Source organism: Bubalus kerabau, chromosome X (assembly GCF_029407905.1).
Source record: "Bubalus kerabau isolate K-KA32 ecotype Philippines breed swamp buffalo chromosome X, PCC_UOA_SB_1v2, whole genome shotgun sequence".
Classification (NCBI taxonomy): Eukaryota; Metazoa; Chordata; class Mammalia; order Artiodactyla; family Bovidae; genus Bubalus; species Bubalus kerabau.
This window is the reverse complement of record NC_073647.1, coordinates 82,196,002-82,217,401: the sequence shown is the minus strand read 5'-3', so window position 1 is coordinate 82,217,401 and position 21,400 is coordinate 82,196,002. Positions and strand designations below refer to the sequence as shown.

Here is a 21,400-nt window from a genome sequence, read left to right as displayed (position 1 = left end):
AACGTTAACATTTTAGGAATCAGGGAACTAAAATGGACTGGAATGGGTGAATTTAACTCAGATGACCATTATATTTACTACTGTGGACAAGAATCCCTTAGAAGAAATGGAGTAGCCATCATAGTCAACGGAGACCATGATAACAGGAAATAAAACAAGGCTACTTCATAATTTTGTCTAGACAGACAAAACCAAGGCTGCAAGGCCACATTCTAAATACCCTATCATTGAATTGCCCCTCCTGGGGCTTTCCAGGTGGCAACAGTGGTAAAGAACTTGCTTGCCATTGCAGGAGATGTAAAAGACACAGGCTCGATCCCTGGGTTAAAGAACTTGCTTGCCATTGCAGGAGATGTAAGAAACACAGGCTAGATCCCTGAGTTGAGAAGATCACCTGGAGAGGAAAACGCAGCCCACTCCAGTGTTCTTGCCTGGAAAACCCCATGGGGAGAGGAGGCTGGCAGGTAATAGTCCATAGGGTCACAAAGAATCAAACACGACTGAAGAGACTTAGCACTCTCAAAACATCCAATTTAGAGCAAATGCTCTCAAAACATCCAATTTAGAGCAAATGCTCACTTCATTATATCCTCCCCTAAATTACCCAGCCAAAGTCCAAATCATCCAGTTAGGTATTTCTACCATCCTCTTACTGAGATAAATCATGGTTCTCTATGCTATGTATTCTTCTTTGCTGCAACAAGTAATAAACATAGCTTATTTCACTACTGATTTATTCTTATGATTTGACTGAGGGACACTGACAGTGGTAAATTTTCCTTGGAAGTAAGCCAAAGAATTTTCAGATGATGGTTATATTTCATTGTGTGGATAAAGTGTGCTTCCAGGAGAAGCTAGAAAGTGATCAACATGGGTGTTTGTCACAGTGGCATTTTATATTTATGTAATTATTTCATGAATACCTCTCTTCCTATTAAATCTAGATCATCAGTTCCATGCTGCTGCTGCTGCTAAGTCGCTTCAGTCATGTCCGACTCTGTGCGACCCCATAGATGGCAGCCCACCAGGCTCCCCCGTCCCTGGAATTCTCCAGGCAAGAACACTGGAGTGGGTTGTCATTTCCTTCTCCAATGCATGAAAGGGAAAAGTGAAAGTGAAGTCGCTCAGTCGTGTCTGACTCTTCGCGACCCCATGGTCTGCAGCCTACCAGGCTCCTCCGTCCATGGGATTTTCCAGGCAAGAGTACTGGAGTGGGGTGTCATTGCCTTCTCCACATCAGTTCCATAAGAGCAGTGAAAATATCTGGCTTTTCTCATCATTGTATCCCTAAGGTCAAACACAATATCTGGCACATTGTAGACTTCTGGAGTACAATAGAAATAGAATATGAGATAAATATATAGGCTTCCATTAAAAGAGTGAAAAACTCCTGGTAAAATTAATTTTAATTACATACCTTACCTCAGTATATTCAAAATTTTATAATTTAAACATGCAATTAGCATAAAATTTAGACATTTATATATTCTTTTTACAAAATCTTTGAAATCACCTATTTTATACTTGTAGCATATGTCAGCTTGAATGCTAAATTTTCATCATACAAAATTGACCTATACATAAGTTTCACAAGATTTACAATTGAAAAAGTAGATTCAAATACCCGTTTTCCAGTAACTGAATTTTTAGCCTTTTAAGTTTTGCTGAGGCATAACTAATGAAAACTAAATTAAACATGTTTAAATTGTACAATTTGATGTTCTCCTTTGTGTATATGTCAAGAAACAATCTTGTGTGAACATACCCATCATACCCTTAAGTATTTCCTAATGCTCTCTTTCAATCAATGTGCCCTACCTTTTGTCCGCTTACATGACCATGCAACCACTGACTTGCTTCCTGTCATTAGTTTGCATTTTCAATAATTTTATATAGATGGAAGCATACAGTATGTATTCTTTTTTTTAAATCTGGTTTCTTTGACTCAAGCTGATTATTTTAAGATTCAATCATGTGATGTGCATGTCAATAGTTCACTTTTTAATTGTTGATTACTATTCCCCTATATGAACAAAAATTTTTTATCCATTCACCTGTTAATGAACATTTAGCTTGTTTCTACTTTTAGGCTATTATAAATGCAGCTGCTATAAACATTCATGTAAAAGTTTTTATAAGGATAAGTGCTATCACACCTCTTGGGCAAAGACTTATCAGAATAGTTGGATAATAGGGCAGGTGTATGTTTAGCTTTTAAAAAAACTGCCAAAATGTTTTCAAAAGTTGCTGTACTATTTTACAGTCCCACAATCAATGTATGATTGTTCCTTTATCTCCATATCTTTGCCAATAATTCTTTTTCTAGAGAGTGTGAAATACCTCATTTTGGTTTTAATATGCATTTCCTGAATGATGCATAATTTTGAGCAGCTGTTCACATATTTATTGAATGTTCATGTATCAGTTTTGTTGAAATATCAGGCTCATATCTTTTGTTCATTTGTAATCAGATCATTTGTCCTTATAAGTGTTTTGTATATGCTGGATAAAAGTCCATTAATGGATAAGTGATTTGCAAATATTTCCTTCTAGGCTGTTGCTCATCTTTTCATTTTCTTCATGGTATCTTTCAAAGTGTTAAGGTTTTGAATTTTGTTGAGACCCAATTTATTCATTTTTCAATTTTATGGATTGCACTGTTGACTTAGTATCTAAGAAATCTTTACCTAACTCTTAGTCTCAAATATTTTCTCTTATTTTTTTCATAAAATGTTATTGGTATAGCTCTTCCATTTAGGTCTCTAATCTATTTTGAAGTATTTTTTTTGTGTGTATATCCAACTGTCCAAGCACCATTCATTAAACAGACATCTTTCCCTTCCACAATGAATTGTCTTAACATTTTTTATAAAATCAGTTCCCTATAAATATAACAACTATTTCTGCACTCTCAATTCTTTTCCATTATTTCAAAGCTATTTACCATGCAATAACTTGAGATATTTTTCTAAAAGTCTACTCACATTGTTGTTGTTGTTGTTGTTTTAAACTGCTGAAATCTTTTAATACTTTCCCTTCTAAGGAAAAGTTACATCAAAATCTCCTGCCTGTTAGATTTATAGGTGCTACACAGAGCAACTGAATGAGATTCTTTAGGAAAACACAATTTTAATGAAATTATGTTAGATTAGTATAATAAGAATCATAACAGTTGTAGCAGAAAGCCAGAGAACAATATTGTTAAAATATTAGTTACTCACCACTTCTAAATACTGAAATACACAAATATATGGTAATGTAATTTATTTAACTTTGATTGAGATGTTTATATGAATCATGATTCAATTCTATGATAAAATTAACTGGTCTTATTAGATGTATAAAATTATGATATTTTATGAAATATCTTTAATTTTTTAAAACTGAAAACACTGCTTAAAGTTTATACAATGTGGTTAATTACTGTCTTTTATTTAAGGTTACCTTTTTATTTTATATAAATATTATGATCTCAAAATATGTCCTTTGAGATTAGGATTAATTAACTAATTGAAGCTCAGTATTGCCAACTTTTCAAATATCATGACAATTTTCTCAATGGCATTCCTACTAATGAGATGGGGGAAACCCATTTGCTGCTTTAAATGAAAGATTACTTACTGCTCTTTTTCTAGAACACCCTGTAATCCAAGGCACAGTAAGGTTTCCTGAAATCTGTGGAAACAACAAATGGAGTCTCAGTAAGGTATGCATTGATACTATTTGGAATGCTGATCAATACCAAAGAATTCACACAAGATGTCAAGATAGGTCTGCATTCAGAGCATATCCCCTATGTGGACAAATGCTGTTACCTTATTGAAAGCAAGAGCTTTAAAAGGCCTTCCTTCATGGCAAAATTCAAAAAGTAGTGTAGTTCCTCTGAAAATTCAAGAAAATTTTGAGGACGTTTTTTAGGCCTGGAAATATGGTTTGGAAATCTATGGACAATAAAATTATTATAATAAAACTTCATTGCTCTGTGGTATAAATGAGTTACAATCATCAAATAATTATCTACAGTCATTGTACTATATTTTGCCTTTCTACATTTATTCATCTTACATAACTGCAAGGCCCTTTTTAAGTAGAAACTACTAAGGTGAATAGCTAGTAAAACCATATTACATCAGCATTGCCACATAAGGAGATAGATGCTACTCTCATAGGATTCTGGGGAGTGATTCCAGAGACCAAAGTGTTTCTGAGAGCAATGACGCTGGTTAGCCTATACTTAACCACACCTTTTCCTAAGACATACAAGGATTGGGGAGTACTCAAAACTCTCCACTTGCACTCTACTTCCCTCCCAAACATATGGCTCTCAAGAGACTGACAAATCAGCCTTTCTAAGTGGTAGTGGTGAAGGAATGTGATATTCAATAAAACATTTTTTGTTTTTGATAAATTATATTCAGCAATGGTCAATGAATCTGTATTATGCTTATTTATAAGAAGTGATGCTCAAAAGTCAAGGTAAATTGTAAAGTGATATTACTGAAATTCCAGGTAAATGATTACTGTCCCTGACTATCAGACTTGCCATTTTGACTTTAAAATACATCAATATGCTAAGAACCAGTTAAAAATTATATAAACTCCAAATAATACTTGTAAGGAAAACTTTTACTCAAGTTAAAAATCCCATTAAAGTATAATAGCAATTAACTCAAATGTTTGAGGGCATGAGAAAGTTTGAATAATTGATTTTTAATGGTTAATTGAGAATTAAAAATTTCTACAGAAAAATACTTCAAAAGTTACATCTTCCTATCCTATTACTAATACTTGGTGTAAGATACAATGTTTGCAAAGTAAATTGATTGCTAGACTCAATGAAGGGGGTAAATCTGCTAAAATAGTCATATAATATACTCTTGAAAAAAATAGAGATATCCAACTGGATATATGTATATCTAATTTTACCTATAACTGAGGATATTTTAAAACTCATTATGTTAAGTTGCTGGAGAAAATATGTTAAACCAAATGAGTTACACCTCCCTCATAAACTAGTAACCACTCAAAAGGGAGGAAAGTTATTGATAAACCTAGACAGCATATTAAAAAGCAGAGACATTACTTTGTCAACAAAGGTCCATCTAATCAAGGCTATGGTTTTTCCTGCGGTCATGTATGGATGTGAGAGTTGGACTGTGAAGAAGGCTGAGTGCCAAAGAATCGATGCTTTTGTACTATGGTGTTGGAGAAGACTGTTGAGAGTCCCTTGGACTACAAGGAGATCCAACCAGTCCACTCTAAAGGAGATCAGTCCTGGGTGTTCATTGGAAGGACTGATGTTGAAGCTGAAACTCCAATATTTTGGCCATCTGATGTGAAGAGCTGACTCATTTGAAAAGACCCTGATGTTGGGAAAGATTGAAGGCCGGAGGAAAAGGGGATGACAGAGGATGAGATGGTGGGATGGCATCACTGACTCAATGGACATGATTTTGGGTGAACTCCGGAAGTTGGTGATGGACAGGGAGGCCTGGTGTGATGCAGTTCATGGAGTCACAAAGAGTCGGACATGACTGAGCAACTGAACTGAACTGAACTCAAAAATTAATGTGAAACAAATGATATATATAATAAACAAGGTAATTGAATTTCTTGAAATATGGACCTTATTATACATTTAAGAATACAAAATGTAGATTCACTAGAGGGCAGACAGAAGAAGTAAGAACTACAGTCTCACAGCCTCCATAATGAAAATCACAATCACACAAAGTTAATCAGAATGAGAAGGCAGATGATTATATACCAGATGAAGGAACAAGATAAAATACAAGAAAAACAACTAAAGGAACTGGAAATTGGCAACCTTCCAGAAAAAGAGTTCAGAATGATGAGAGTGAAGATGATCCAGGATCTTGGAAAAATAACAGAGGAGATTCAAGAAATGGTTACCAAGACCTAGACGACCTAAAGAACAAACACACAGAAACAAATAATACACTGGAATGAATCCATAAAAGGCAGAAGAACAGATAAGTTACTTGGAAGACAGAACGGTGGAAATCACTGCTGCAAAATAGAATATAGAAGAAAAGAATGAAAATAAATGGAAACAGACTAAGAGACCTCTGGAACCACATTAAGCACACCAGCATTTGCATTTTAGGGATTCCAGAAGGAGAAAAGAGAAAGGACAAAGAAAATATTTCATGAGATAATAGCTGAAAATTTCCCTAACATGGGAAAGGATAAAATCAACCAAGTCCAGGAATTGCAGAGTCCCAGGCAGGATAAACCAAAGGAGGAACACACCAGGACATATAGTAATCAAACTGACAAAAATTAAAGACAAAGATAAAATATTAAAAGTAACAAGGGAAAAACAACAAATAATATACAAGGGACCTGCCATAAGGTTATCAGGTAATTTCTGAACAGAAACTCTATAAACCATAAGGGAATGTCATGATATATTTAAAATTTATGAAAGGGAAAAGCCTACAATCATAGCTCTTTATGATTCCATTTGTATGGAGTTCTGTAATAGGCAAAACTAATCTGTTGTGAAGAAAATCAGAACAGAGGTTTCCTCTGGAGAGATGGGGAGGGGTTGCCTGGGAAGAGGCATAACAGAATGGTTGGAATAATAGTCATTTTCTGTATCTTGTTGGCGGTTTGGGTTACATGGGTGTATACATTTGTCAAAACTCATCAAATAGCATCTTTAGGATTTATGGATTTTATGCTATGTGAATTTTACCTCTAGAAAAAAAAATAGCTTTAAACAAATGCTAAACTCTTTTAAATATGTAATAACTCTGGTTTATGATGCTTATACTGAAATATTTAGGGGGTAATGTACTCAGGAATGCATCTTACACTGAAATGTATCCAAGAATTGATTGATAAATAGAAGGATTGACAGGTAGATAGACGAAGTGATGTAACACATTAATCTTAGAATCTAAATGGTGAATTTTCTTGGTAAAATTATTCCAACTTTTCTATATATCTGACATTTTTCATAATAAAATGTTGGGAATAAAAAGCCTCATGATAATGGTAAAAAAAAAAAAATACTCTACCCAGCAAGACTCACATTCAAATATGGTGGAGAAATCAAAAGCTTTCCAGACAAGCAAAAGTTAAGAGAATTCAGCACCAGCAAATCAGTTATACAACAAATACCAAAGGAACCTGTTTAGGCAGGAAACACAAGAGAAGGCAAAAACCTACAAAAAATAAACCGAAAGCAATTAAGAAAATGGTAACATGCATTCACAATTTGTATGGAAATACAAAAAACCTCAAATAGCCAAAGCAATCTTGAGAAAGAAGAATGGAACTGGAGGAATCAACTTGCCTGACTTCAGGCTATACTACAAAGCCACAGTCATCAAGACAGTATGGTACTGGCACAAAGACAGAAATATAGATCAATGAAACAAAATAGAAAGCCCAGAGATAAATCCATGCACCTATGGACACCTTTTCTTTGACAAAGGAAGCAAGAATATACAATGGAGAAAAGACAATCTCTTTAACAAGTGGTGCTGGGAAAAATGGTGAACCACTTGTAAAAGAATGCGGAGAGTAGTGTGGATGAATATCACTAATATATGTAAATGGACAGCCAATGGGAATTTCCTGTATGACTCAGGAAACTCAAACAGGGGCTCTGTAATAACCTAGAGCAGTGGAGATGGGCGGGAGGTGTGAGGGAGATTCAAGAAGGAGGGGACATATGTTCACCTATGGTTAATTTATGTTGATGTATGACAGAAATCAAGCCAATATTGTAAGCCAATCATCAATCAATTTAAAATAAATAAATATATATTTAAAAAATAAAAATAAATAAAAAATAAAAAAAAGAATGAAACTAGAATACTTTCTAACACCATGAACAAAAATAAACTCAAAATGGATTAAAGATCTAAACATAAGACCAGAAACTATAAAACTCCTAGAGGAAAACATAGGCAAAACACTCACTGACATAAATCACAGCAGGATCCTCTATGACTCATTTCCCAGAGTAATGGAAATAGAAGCAAAAATAAACAAGTGGGACCTAATTAAACTTAAAAGCTTTTGCCCAACGAAGGAAACTATAAGCAAGGTGAAAAGACAGCCTTCAGAATGGGAGAAAATAATAGCAAAGGAAGCAACTGACAAGGAATTAATCTCAAAAATATACAAGCAACTCCTACAGCTCAATTCCAGAAAAGTAAACGACCCAATCAAAAAATGAGCCAATGAACTAAACAGACATTTCTCCAAAGAAGATATACAGATGGCTAAGAAACACATGAAGAGATGCTCAACATCGCTCATTATCAGAGAAATGCAAATCAAAACCACAATGAGGTACCATCTCATGCCGGTCAGACTGCCTGTTATTCAAAGTCTACAAACAATAAATGCTGGAGAGGGTGTGGAGAAAAGAGTACTCTCTTACACTGTTGGTGGGAATGCAAACTAGTACAGCCACTATGCAGAACAGTGTGGAGATTCCTTAAAAAACTGGAAATAGAACTGCCATACGACCCAGCAATCCCACTGCTGGGCATACACCAGGAAACCAGAATTGAAATAGACACGTGTACCCCAATGTTCATCACAGCACTGTTTATAATAGCCAAGACATGGAAGCAACCTAGATGTCCATTGACAGACAAATGGATAAGAAAGCTGTGGTACATATACACAATGCAATATTATTCAACCATTAAAAAGAATACATTTGAATCATTACTAATAAGGTGGATGAATCTGGAGCCTATTATACAGACTGAAGTGAGTCAAAAAGAAAAACACCAATACAGTATAATATTGCATATATATGGAATTTAGAAAAATGGTAATGACCTATATGTGAGACAGCAAAAGAGACATAGATGTATAGAACAGTCTTTTGGACTCTGTGGGAGAAGGCGAGGGTGGGATGATTTGAAAGAGTAGCACTGAAACAGGTATATTATCATATACGAAACAGATCACCAGTTCAGATTCGATGCATGAGACAGGGTGCTCAGGGCTGGTGAACTGGGATGACCCAGAGGGATGGGGGTCAAAGGAGTGTTCAGGATGGGGAACAGATGTACACCCATTGGTGTTTCATGTCAATGTATGGCAGAAACCACTACAATATTATAAAATAATTAGCCTTCAATTAAAATAAATAAATTAAAAACAAAAAGAAATAAACCACAAGGAAAAAACTATAAGAAACAGAAACATGTGGAGGCTAAACAACATGCTCTTACTACTAAACAACCAATGCATCACTGAAGAAATCAAAGAGGAAAGCAGTAAATACCTAGAGACAAAGGAAAACAAAAGCACAATGGTCCAAAACCTATGGGATACAGCAAAAGCAGTTCTAAGAAGGAAGTTTATAGCAGTATAGTCTTACCTCAAGAAACAAGAAAAATATCAAGTAGAAAACCTAACCTTACACCTAAAACAACTAGAGAAAGAAGAACAAAGAAAACCTAAAGTTATTAAAAGGAAAGAAATGACAAAGATCAGAGTAGAAATAATTGAAATAGAGACAAAGAAAACAATTGGAAAGATCAATGGAACCAAAAGTCAGTTCTTTTAAAAGTTAAACAAAATTGATAAACCTTTAGCTAGACTCTTCAAGAAAATAAATAATAAAGGAGAGGACTCAAGTCAGTAAAAGTAGAAATGGAAAATAATCTACAAATGAATCCACAGAAATACAGAGGATCAACTGAGACTGCTATGAGCAACTGAATGCCAAGAAATTGGACACTCTGGAAGAAACAGACAAATGTTTAAAAAGGTACAGTCTCCCAAGACCGAACCAGGAAGAAATCCATTAACTACCCTCTACTCTTATTTCATATTAATTCTTCAGTTCCTTATATTTCTGCTAGAACTCAGGAATGGCCAAGCATAGTAGCTAATTTGTAGGTTTTTTAAGAATCATAGTAATGTATAAATGTTTCTCTCAAATTTGGAAAGATTTCTTTGGTGCATTAGTGATGACAAGGTTTCTCCCTCATAAAAAGTTATAAAATACAGTATTTCAGATGAGTCAGGTAATATACTTCTCATTTAAGTGATATTGAAGTTCCAAAAACAGTTGTCAACACTCTGGCTTTGAAAATTGTAAAATGAATCCACAAGAAGACAAGACTGATTTAACAAACATATTAGAACTTACATGTCCAAATGAGTACTGTGTGTTTCAAAGTAAAAAACTTAGGAAGTTATAAAGTCATTACAATGATGCCACATTATTGAAAGCACCTTGGGATTTTTTTTTTTTTTTAGTTGTTAGTTCATGACTCATCCAGATATTCTGTCTCAGTCATATTCCTTTTGTTTAACTAAAAATATAACAGCTCAGATTGAGCATCCATATTATTCACTAAATGTGGTTCAGAATGAATTCTGTTTTCCAAAATCAAGTTTTCCCTAAAACGATGAAGGTTTGTCACCACTGAAAGCACTGAAAAGAATCCCACAGGACCTTAAAGCAATTGTAAAAGAACTTCAAAAACTTTTGACAAGTTGAACATTATTGAAATTGACATAAGTAAATATAACTTTCCAAGGTAACTAATTTGAATTCTGTTCAAATATTTATCAAGCATCTCTGTACTAGGTGCTGTTATAGGTGCTACAAGAAACAAAAAGATGGGTAAAACATAATTTCCTGGAGGGAAGAATTATGATATTAGAGGGAAAGATGAGACATGTGCATGAATGACTGTAATACAAAGAAAACTATGATAATGACACAAAGGAGGTACAATAAATGAAGTGCAGTAGGAGTTCAAGATGTGGCAAAATTGTGTCACTTGTGGATTTATATCTCAGCTGAATGTTAAAAGATGAACAAAATTTTGATAGAAATAAAAAAGCATTCCATGGGGGAAAGAATGGCATGAACACTGCCATTATAAAAGGATAGGGTTAGTTTGGCTATGATCATTTCAGGTATATCTAGAAAGGGAGTTAAGGTCACTTTGTGGAGTGTATGAATGCCAAGGTACATGTGTATCTAATTCTGTAGAAAATAAGGAGTCACTGAAAGTTTTTAAGCAGATGAATTATATGTTCAGAATTGTAGTTTTATACATAAGGTGATTAATGTGATTAAATGCATGTAATTAAGTATACTGAATTAAGTATGGAAACTTTTACAATAATTTAGGCAAGAGATAACCCAGGCTTGGAGCAAGGTTAGAAGAGGTGGGAATTGAGAAGAGAAATATAAAACATATTTCTAAAAAGATCATGTGCATGGGATACAAGAAAACTAAACAATCTGGTGATTACTGAAACAGTCTTTTAATGGTCATCATAAAACTTTCTCCACAAATGGCTGCCTGCTCAAACTAATGGAGAGTTGGAGAGTCACAGCTTTGAATGTGAATGTAAGAAAGTGCTTAATGTTGGAAATCTGCTTCTCTTGGCTAAGAGTGGATACACTAAAGTATATAACAAACTTATTTGGATGTAAAATGGAGTCACATCATATAGATAGTTAAGATTTGTGAATCCAACTATAAAACACTTATCTTTCTTTGAGCTATTTAGATCCTAAAAGATGATGCTGTTAAAGTTCTGCCCTCAATGAGTTAACAAATTAGGAAAACTTAGCAGAGGCCACAGGACTGGAAAAAGTCAGTTTTCATTCCAATTTCAAAGAAAGGTAATGCCAAAGAATGTTCAAACTACCATACGATTGCACTCAGTTTGCATGACAGTAAGATTATGCTCAAAATCCTTTAAGCTAGGCTTCAGCATAGAAGCTAAAGAAAGCTGGGTGCCAAAGAAATGATGCTTTCAAATTGTGGTGCTGGAGAAGACCCTTGAGAGTCCTTTGGACAGCAAGGAGATCAAACCAGTCAATCTTAATGGAAGAACTGATGCTGAAGCTGAAGCTTTAGTACTTTGGCCATCTGATCTGAAGAGCCAGCTCATTGGAAAAGATCCTGATGCTGAGAAAGATTGAGGGCAAGAGAAGAAGGGGATGACAAAGGATGAAATGGTTGGACAGCATCACCACCAACTCAATGGACATAAGTTTGAGCAAACTTTGGGAGATGGTGAAAGACAGGGAAGCCGGGTGTGCTGCAGACCATGAGGTTTCAAAGAGTCAGATATGACTTAGCAACTGGAACAACAAACTTTCTCATACTTAAAATAGATACCATATATCAGAATATTAGTTATAAATTATATGTATACATTAATATGCATAGTTATATGTTCACAAGAAAGCATCCACATAGTTACTTTTATGGGTGACTTAAGGAATTTTTTAAAGAATTTTCATTATATTTAATTATATACCATTTAGACCTTACAGTTGCCTCTGCTGGTGGCTCAGCTGGTAAAGAATCCAGAATTCATTGGTGTAACAAAGCTCCTATCTGAAATATACTATATTTTAGATAAGCCAGAAAATTAAGTATTTAACATGTGCTTATACAGAATTTAATTATCTGAAACATTCAGATAATAACCATACCTCTCAGTAAATTTCAGCACTAAGCAATTCACAAATTAATGTTTTAGTTTTCCATCAGTTGCTTTGGTATCAGTTGAGCATTAAAGCCTGTCAAGCATTCTGCTATAATCAGCAGGGCTTCCTAGACTTTTTTCAATTGTGAGATATAGAGCATAGAGGACACTGCTGGGCATGCAACATGCAATCAATAAATATATACTAATTGATTGATCAAATTAACTTGTTCCTTTATTGTTCACTAGCTTCACTTGCCAAAATGCAACAAAGGCCAAGAGTGGAAATATAGGGTAGGCATTTGAGAGGAAGGGAATAAGTTGCTTCTGGTTGACAATAATGTGTCCTGGAAGAAAGAAGAAAAGAAATAAAATATTTCTCTCTTTTCTCTCTACCAAGTGTAGAAAAGGAAGTAAGTAATCTTTACATTTGAAATTTTAATTATAACTTTTGGCCAAGCAACTAACATGTTTTTTAAGCATATGGGTTTTTTCTCTATTAAGTCATATGAAATTAGTGTTTAGAGAAGTTTACTAGCCTGACAAATTCTTGCAGTTGACAATCAAAATGCTATTTTTTTTTTTTAGTACGCAATTTTAGTACTTAAAAGTTCACAAACTACAAGAGAGTAAGATCAGGGAAACTTGAATTGCAAGACACTTCACCGGAATTATAAAAGTACTCACAGATGACATAACAAATCTGGTTTTATCATATTGATTTTAGAGATATTGCCTGTTAAAAATAATGGAGAGATATAGTAAAAAATATAAATTAATATGTGTTTTAATGCCAAGGAACTGGGGAATATAGAAATACATATCTCTATCCCTTGAAATTATGTCTTCTAAAATATTTTAGAATTTTATCTTAATGTTTCTTATGTAAAAAAAAATTGAGAAAATATAAGCATTCTTTACTAACTTTAGAAAATAAATTGTCAGATTTATATTTAAGTTCTCTCTATATATATACAACTGAAATTAAAAGTTTTATTACATGTATATTCAGAGATAAATTTCTTTTTAAAAAACAGCAAAAGTTTTATAGCTTTTATCAAACTACAATATTCTCTGCTTTGGACTAGCATTCTTAACATGAATCATGGTTTCCTGTCTTTGCTTTGTACATGGGTCCTTGCTGAACCAAAAGATAGGTACTTAAAAGACATCAAACACCATGGTAGTTTATTGCTGATAGTAGTTTATGTACTGATACATTTACTATGTAATTTAAAAGAAAAACAGCAAAGACAACAAGATGGATTAAGCAGATTCCCTTACCATGGAAACATTAAATTAACAGATAGAAATTGAAAAGAACAACACCATGGTAGCAATCAAACAACATTCTAACCTGACTTTGGCCTGCTTGTGAGTTTCAGCTCTTTAGCTCCTAAGTTGGAGTTCACACAGCCAAGAGTGGCATAGCTCAGATCTCAGGCTAGGGAAAGTGGCAGGAAGCAGCAGGCAAGACTCAAAAAAATAGCAATCAAACAAATAAAAAATCAAGAAAAAGCCACATAAAGAATCTGCCTGCAATTCAGAAGACACAGGAGACATGAGTTCAATCCCTGGGTTGGGAAGATCGCCTGGAGGAGGAAATGGCAGCTCACTCCAGTATTTTTGCCAGGAAAATCTCATGGACAGGGAACCCTGGTGAGCTACAGCCCATCGTGTTGCAAAGAGTCAAATACGACCGAGTATTTGCAGGAGCACACAAAAAAGTAGGAAATTTCATGGCATTTAAAAAACGTTGTACTCTCTTCCTTGTGTGGCATGACATGGATCACCGAAAGTGTTATTTGGTCACCAGTCCCCTTATGTGAACCAGAGAGAGCAGAATAAAGTGAACTTACAACATTCTAACCTGACTTTGGCCTGCTTGTGAGTTTCCTCTCTTTAGCTCCTAAGTTGGAGTTCACACAGTGAAGAGTGGCATAGCTCAGATCTCAGGCTAGGGAAAGTGGCAGGAAGCAGCAGGCAAGACTCAAAAAAATAGCAAGGAAGAGATTATTGATGCATACACTAGGCCTTCCAAGGGTCTAAGAGAAACAAAAATGAGATTCTTTGGAAAATAAAAATATTTAAATGTAGCCATGTACAAAGGGAAATCGGCAGAAAACATGCACACAGGACCAGAGGAGACACATGCCCAAGAAAAGCCTACAGAGACCTTAAGCCTTTACTCCAGTCTAATTAGTGAAAGTCTTCAGATGTGAAGACAGATGGCAAAGACTTGGGGAGGTGATTATTTGCTCAAGTGCCCAATTTAAAAAGTCACAAAATATGCAAAGAAATAGGAATACATCAGTCATTTAAAAGAATAAAATAAATGTCCAGAAAAATGTCCCTGAAGAAACGTGAACATTGGAATTACTAGGCAAAAACTTTAAAATAATTATCTTAAATATATTCAACAAACTAAAGAAAAAAATACAAAGAGATGAAATCAATCAGAGTGACAATATATGTACAAAACGAGGATATCAACAAAGAGACAGAAATTACAAAAGGAACCAAACAGAAATTTTGAAGCTGAAAATACTATAAATGAACTGAAAAATTCATTGAAAGTTTTCAAAAGAAGATAAAAGAGAAGATCACTGAACTTGAAAAGAGGTCATTTGATTTTACAAAGATTTAGGAACAAAAAAGGTAAAAGAATTCTTGAAAAGGTGAACAAGACCTGTGAGACTAATGGAACATTAACAAGCAGACAATATATACATTATAAAAGTCTTGGAAGGAAAAGATACAGACAATGAGTCAGAGAAATTATCTGAATCAAACTTTTCAAATTTGAGAAAAGTCATTGTTATACAAATCCAAGAACTTAAAAAAAAAACAAACAAACAAACAAAAACTCCAAGTAGGATAAATGTAAAGAATTCCACACAGAGACACATAATCAAACTGTCAAAAGATAAGGACAAGGAAAGATTATTGGAAACAGTGAAAGTGACTCATCACACAAAGGGGTTCTTAATAAGATTATCAGAAGATTTCATAGCAGAAAGTTTGTAGGTAAGAAGGAAGTTGGATAATATGTTTAAAGTGATAAAAAAAAATTACCAACTGACAATTATATATCTAGGAAACTGTCCTTCAATAATGGAGAAATTAAAACATTTCCGGATAAATATGAACTGAGTCAATTTATTACCACTAAATTTGCTCTGCAAGAAATGCTAAAGGAAGTCCTTCAAGTTGAGATGAAAAAACACTAGACATTAAATTGAAGCCATATGAAATTATAACTTTCTCCAGTAAAGGAAAACACATGGACAAATATAAAAACCAGTATTACTGTAATTCCATTTTTCATTTTTCTAAATGAATTTATAGATGAAGGAGTAAAATAAATATAAACCCACATTAATTGGTACTCGATATATACTCAATATATAAAAATGTAATTTGTGATGTCATTAAAGTGGTATGACAGAGATGTAATGGATTAAAATCTTTGTATGCAACTGAAGTTAAATTACTATCAATTTAAAATAGATTGCTATAATTTTAAGACATTATATATGTAACCCCCATGGTACACACAAGGAAAATATGTATAGAAAATATATATATATATAAAAGGGAATCAGGAAGGAACTAAAAAGAATTACTATTAAAAAGACAGTTAAACAAAAAAGAAGGTAGTAATTGATGAAATAAAGGACAAAAATATATAAGGCTTTTAGAAAGTAAGTAACACAAGGGACACTAGTAAGTCTTTCACTCTCAGTAATTACATGCAAATGGATTGATTTCCAAAATTATTGATAAAAGACAGGTTAAAAGAATGGATAAAAAGCAGGATTCAACTATAAGCTGTCTACAACAGACTCACTATAGATCTAAGGAACCTTATCTTACTCCATATACAATACAAGCTTAAATGGGGCAAAGGCCTAAACATAAAAGTTAAAATTATTAACATTTTAGAAGAAAATATGGCAGAATAACTTCATGATAATGAATTTAGCAATGATTTCTTAGATATGACACCAAAAAGATAAGAACAAAACAAAAACTAGATACGTTTAACTAGATTAAAATTAAAAACTTTGTTCATCAAAAAGATAATATCAGTAGAACAAAAAGGCAATCTGTGTAATGACAGAAAATAATTGTAAGTCATATATTTGATAAGAGATTAATATTGCAATTTATAAAGAACCCTTACAATCTAAACAATACACAAGCAATCTGATTAAAAATGGCTAAGGAAGATCAAACTAAAGGAAAGGAGGGAGTAGGAAGGGAATGAAAAGTATTAGAGGAGAAAAATACAATAGAGAATGGAAGAAAAACAATAGAAAAATCAATGAAAACAAATTTTTTTCAAGAGCAATACATTAAAAAAAATTAGGTAGATTGACTATAGTGTGTTTACTGATGACTGACAAAGAGATATGCCCATATCTTAACAACTGAAATCTGTGATTGTGACTTTATTTGGAATAAGGACCTTTGAAGATGTAATTAAGTTAAGGATCTTGAGATGTGATCATACCAGAATATCTAGGTGGACTCTAAATCCAAGGACTAGTATCCTTACAAAAGAAAGAAGAGAAGGCATGAAAGGAAGTCAGAGGAAGATGGAGGCATAGATTGGGGTTATGAAGTGACAAGTCAAAGAATACCTGGAGCCACAAGAAATTGAAAAAAACAAAGAAGTGTTCACTCCTTGAGCCATCAGAGGACAACCCTGAGGATACACTGACTACAGAACTGTAAGAGAATACATTTCTACTGTTTTAAGTCACTCAATTTGTGGTCATATTTTATAGAAACCCTAAGAAATTAATATACTAATGAAAGGGAAAGGAATGAGAACACATTACTAAAAGTAATAATGAAAGAAGGCACTCTCTACCAAACTTACAAACATTTAAAACATGAAAAGGGAATACTATGCAAAACCTTATACCAGCAAATATATAACTTGATCAAAATAGATATTTAGAAAGATCTAAAATCCCAAAAGTGATCCAAGAAGAAATAAAAAATCTGAATGGGCTTAAACAAGTAAAAAAATTAATAACACCAGAATTTCCAACAAAAAGTTCCAGCCAAGATAGCTTCACTGGTGAATTCTAATAAACATTTAGAGAATTAATAAAAATTATTTACAAAATAATCCAAAAAAGTAGGATAGAACACTTCACAACTCATTCTATCAGGGCAGTTTTACACTGATATCAAACCAAAGTATTATAATAAAAAAAGCTATATGATGATATCTCTTATGAATATATCCCCAGAAATCTTCAACAAAATAGTATAAAACCAAATCCAGCAACATGTAAAAGGGATTTACACCATGTTTAAGTGAGACTTATCACAGGAATGCAAGGGTAATTGAACATCTAAAAATCAGTTAACATACACACCATATTGCTAGCATAATGGGGAAAAACCACATGTTAATCTCAATGGGTACAGAAAAAAATATTTTTTAAAGATTATTCACAATGACCCAGTGTAGCTTATTCCAAGAGTTTATGGTTGGTTCAACATATAAAAGCTACTCAGGAGTGATGTCACTAAGATGGGACATAGGTCTTTCTTACTTGGCCCCTCAACACACAAGAACAAATAACAACTCTTACTGGACAAGACACCACAGAGAAGTTTAAAACACCATTATGGGGTTAAAGCAGCCCCCTGCATCACAGAGACCAATAGAGACCACATTAGAATGGTAAGAGCAGTGGCCACATGCTAACCACATTGCCCCTCCCCTAGGCTGACACAGCACTACACCAAGATGTTTCCTCTGATGCTCCAGTTCATCCAGTGAAAAGAGAGTGCTCAAAGTAGACATCCAGCACCCCCTGTATTGTGGGTCACTTCTTGGGATTCCCCACTCTTGTATATCTCACAAGAATTATGGGTAAGTTTGTAGGGTTTGACCACTATGAATCTGATTGTGATACAGAAAGGAGAGGAGGCTAGCAACAACCAAACCAAGTTCAGACCTAGAGCGCCCAAGAAGTGGTCCCAACCAGTGGTTTTGGTCATGTACAGAGCCAAGTCAGTGGCACAGTCTGACCAGGGGATTTGACGGGATGAAGGTTTGCCTGATTTGGGTCCTCAAAAGAACAGCATTCCAGTCCTGGATCCTGGTCTTCCCTTACTCAGACAGGAAAACTGAGTCATAGTCCAATCCACTGCTGAGAGTGGCTCCCAGCCCCACCTGACCAGAAAGGCTGGTAAGAAGAAGTGAAAGCTGACCAGTTCAGTCAGCAAACTATATAACTTGGACAAAATAGATATCTAGAAAGATCTAAAATCTCAAAAGTGATCCAAGAAGAAATAAAAAATCTGAATGGGCTTAAACAAGGAAAATAATAATAACACCAGAATCTCCAACAAAGTGTTGTCAGCTGACTGAACAACACTTGAGCAGACAGAACTGATGACCCACAGAGAAAACCTAGAGGCACTTTTCAGCCAGAAAGCTTTGGGAGCAGGGTCAGCTGATTCAAGATTACAAATAAATATCCTTGCCCAGCTTGGAGTCAGTTTACTTATTCTGCTCAGGCAGAGGAGCTTATTCTAGTTCCACCCATTGCTGAGTGTAGCTGCAGGTCCCACAAGACAAGACACCCTGATCCAGAATACCTGAGAAGCTTCTTGGGGCTGGTCCTCCTGTTTTGCCCAGGCAGGGGAGCTAGTTAACAAGGCTATTCACTGCTGAGTGTACCTCCCTGCCTTGCTCAACAAAAAAGGCTGACCAATACTCCCAGAGAGTCCATCAATGCTCAAGTAGAGTCCAGCAAGCAGAATTGATCATCCACATAGCAAAGCCAATGGTCCCACTTATTCAGGGAACTTGGCAGAGTGGTTTGCCTTGAGTCAAGACCAAAAACAAAGAGCTCTACCAGTTTTGAAGCTGCTTCTCCAGCTGCTCCAGGTAGGGCAACTAACTCACACTCCTGTTCATGGCTGAATATAGCTCTCAAACTGCACAGTTGAGGAACTTAACCAGAACACACAGGAAGCTGCACAACCAATTCAACAGCCCTGTGTACAGTGGCACTCAAAAAGATAGCACAACCCATGACTTCCTCCATCTGCAGAGCAAAACCATAGGCCTCATCTAACCAGAGAATTCAGTGCACACTCTAACATGATTCTGGTCCCCAGAGAATGAACTGTATAGGTCCTTGGTGTTGTCCTGCTGCACCACCAAGGCAGGGAATAAAATTCATAGCCTCACCAATTCCTGAGTATATAACCTAGACCTGAATATCTAGAAAACCTGTCTAGAGGATCCAGACAACTACAGAGCTATTATATCCTACAGCTTTGCTAGAGTAGTAAACCAAGCCAGTAGTACTATCCAACCATTCTCATGCATTCTTTGCATCCCGCCCAAAAAAAGAGCTCAGTCAGTGACCTCACCTCAAAATAGACTCTGATACCAGGACCCACCTGCCCAAGGACATAACCAACAGACATGTTCAGAAACGCAACCTGAGCTGATTGGTGAAGAACTGTCTTGGCCAGAGACAACCTGTAAAGTCTGAAAGAGAAAACTTCATCAAATGAGCAGATACAAAAGTAAAGAACTAAGGATCATAAAATATCAGGCAAACATGATATCACCAGAGAGAACTAATAATACTCCATTGACCCTAAAGAAATGGAAATTGTTAGCTTATACAAAGAATTCAAAATAAAATTTTTAGAGAAGTTTAATGAACTACAAAAATAGACATACAAATGAAATTAGGAAAATAATACAAGAACAAAATGAGTAACAGATTAAAAACCATAAGAAAACTACAACAATAAATCCTAGATATGCAAAATACAATGAAGAATTCAATACAGAGCTTCAAAAGAAGACTTGGTTGCACAAAAAGATTCAGCGACCTAGAAGACCGGATATTTGGAAATATCAGTCAGAGGAGAAAAAAAGAATTAAAAAGAGAAAAGAATTAACAAGAATGAAGAAACCCAATAAATTTATAGGACACAATAAAAATATCTATATTTTGGAAATTCCAGAAAGAGAAGAGAGAGAATGTGGAAGAAAGTGTATTTAAAGTAGTAATGGATGAAAACTTCCCAAAAATGGAGAAAGAAATGGACATCCAGATCCATGAAACATAAAGAATCCCAAATAAGTTGAAAATGAATAAGGCTACACTAAGATATATTATAACTACACTTGCACTCCATTAATTGCACTTCATTTATTGTGTTTTGCAGGTATTGTGTTTGTTACAAATAGAATGTTTGTGGCAACCTTGCATCAAATAAATTTATCAGCATTATTTGTCCAACATTTGCTCACTTCATGTTTCTGTGTCACATTTGGTAATTCGTGCAATATTTTAAACTTTTTCATATTATTGTATTTTTATGGTAATCTGTGATCTTTGATGTTACTATTGGAATTGTTTTGGGGTACCATAAGCCATGTCCATATAAGATGGCAAACAATAAATTTGAGTGCTTTGATTGCTCCACCAACCAGCCATTTCGTCATTTCTCTGCCTCTCCTCAGGCCTGCCTAGTACCTGAGGCACAACAATATAGAAAGTAGGCCAAGTGATAAGCCTACAGTGTCCTCTACATGTTCAAATATAAGGAACAGTTACTGTGGTAAAATTTATTGCTGTCTTATTTTAAGAAACTGCCACAGCACCACCCAACAGTCAGCCACCAGCATCCTAATCACTCAGCAGCCAAGAACATTGAAGCAAGACCTTTAACCAGAAAGATTATAACTTGCTGAAGGCTCAGAAAATAGTTAGCATTTTTAGTAGTAAAGCAATTTTAAATTAAGCTATATACATTGTATTTTAGACATAATGCTATTGCACATTGAACAGATTACAGTATAGTATAAACATAACTTTTGTATGCATTGGGAAACCAAAAATTTAATGTGTTTCACCTTATTGCTATCACT

At 34.7% G+C, this 21,400-nt stretch overlaps 1 protein-coding gene across 1 annotated transcript in view; it reads right to left on the bottom strand.

Moving 5' to 3' along the window:
- HDX (highly divergent homeobox) overlaps positions 1–21,400 on the bottom strand; it is a 179,782-nt gene that overhangs the window by 133,200 nt on the left and 25,182 nt on the right. The window contains exon 2 of the mRNA XM_055563295.1: positions 3,622–3,675. Within this exon, the coding sequence (XP_055419270.1) occupies positions 3,622–3,675 (54 nt within the window). The remainder of the gene's footprint in view (positions 1–3,621; positions 3,676–21,400) is intronic.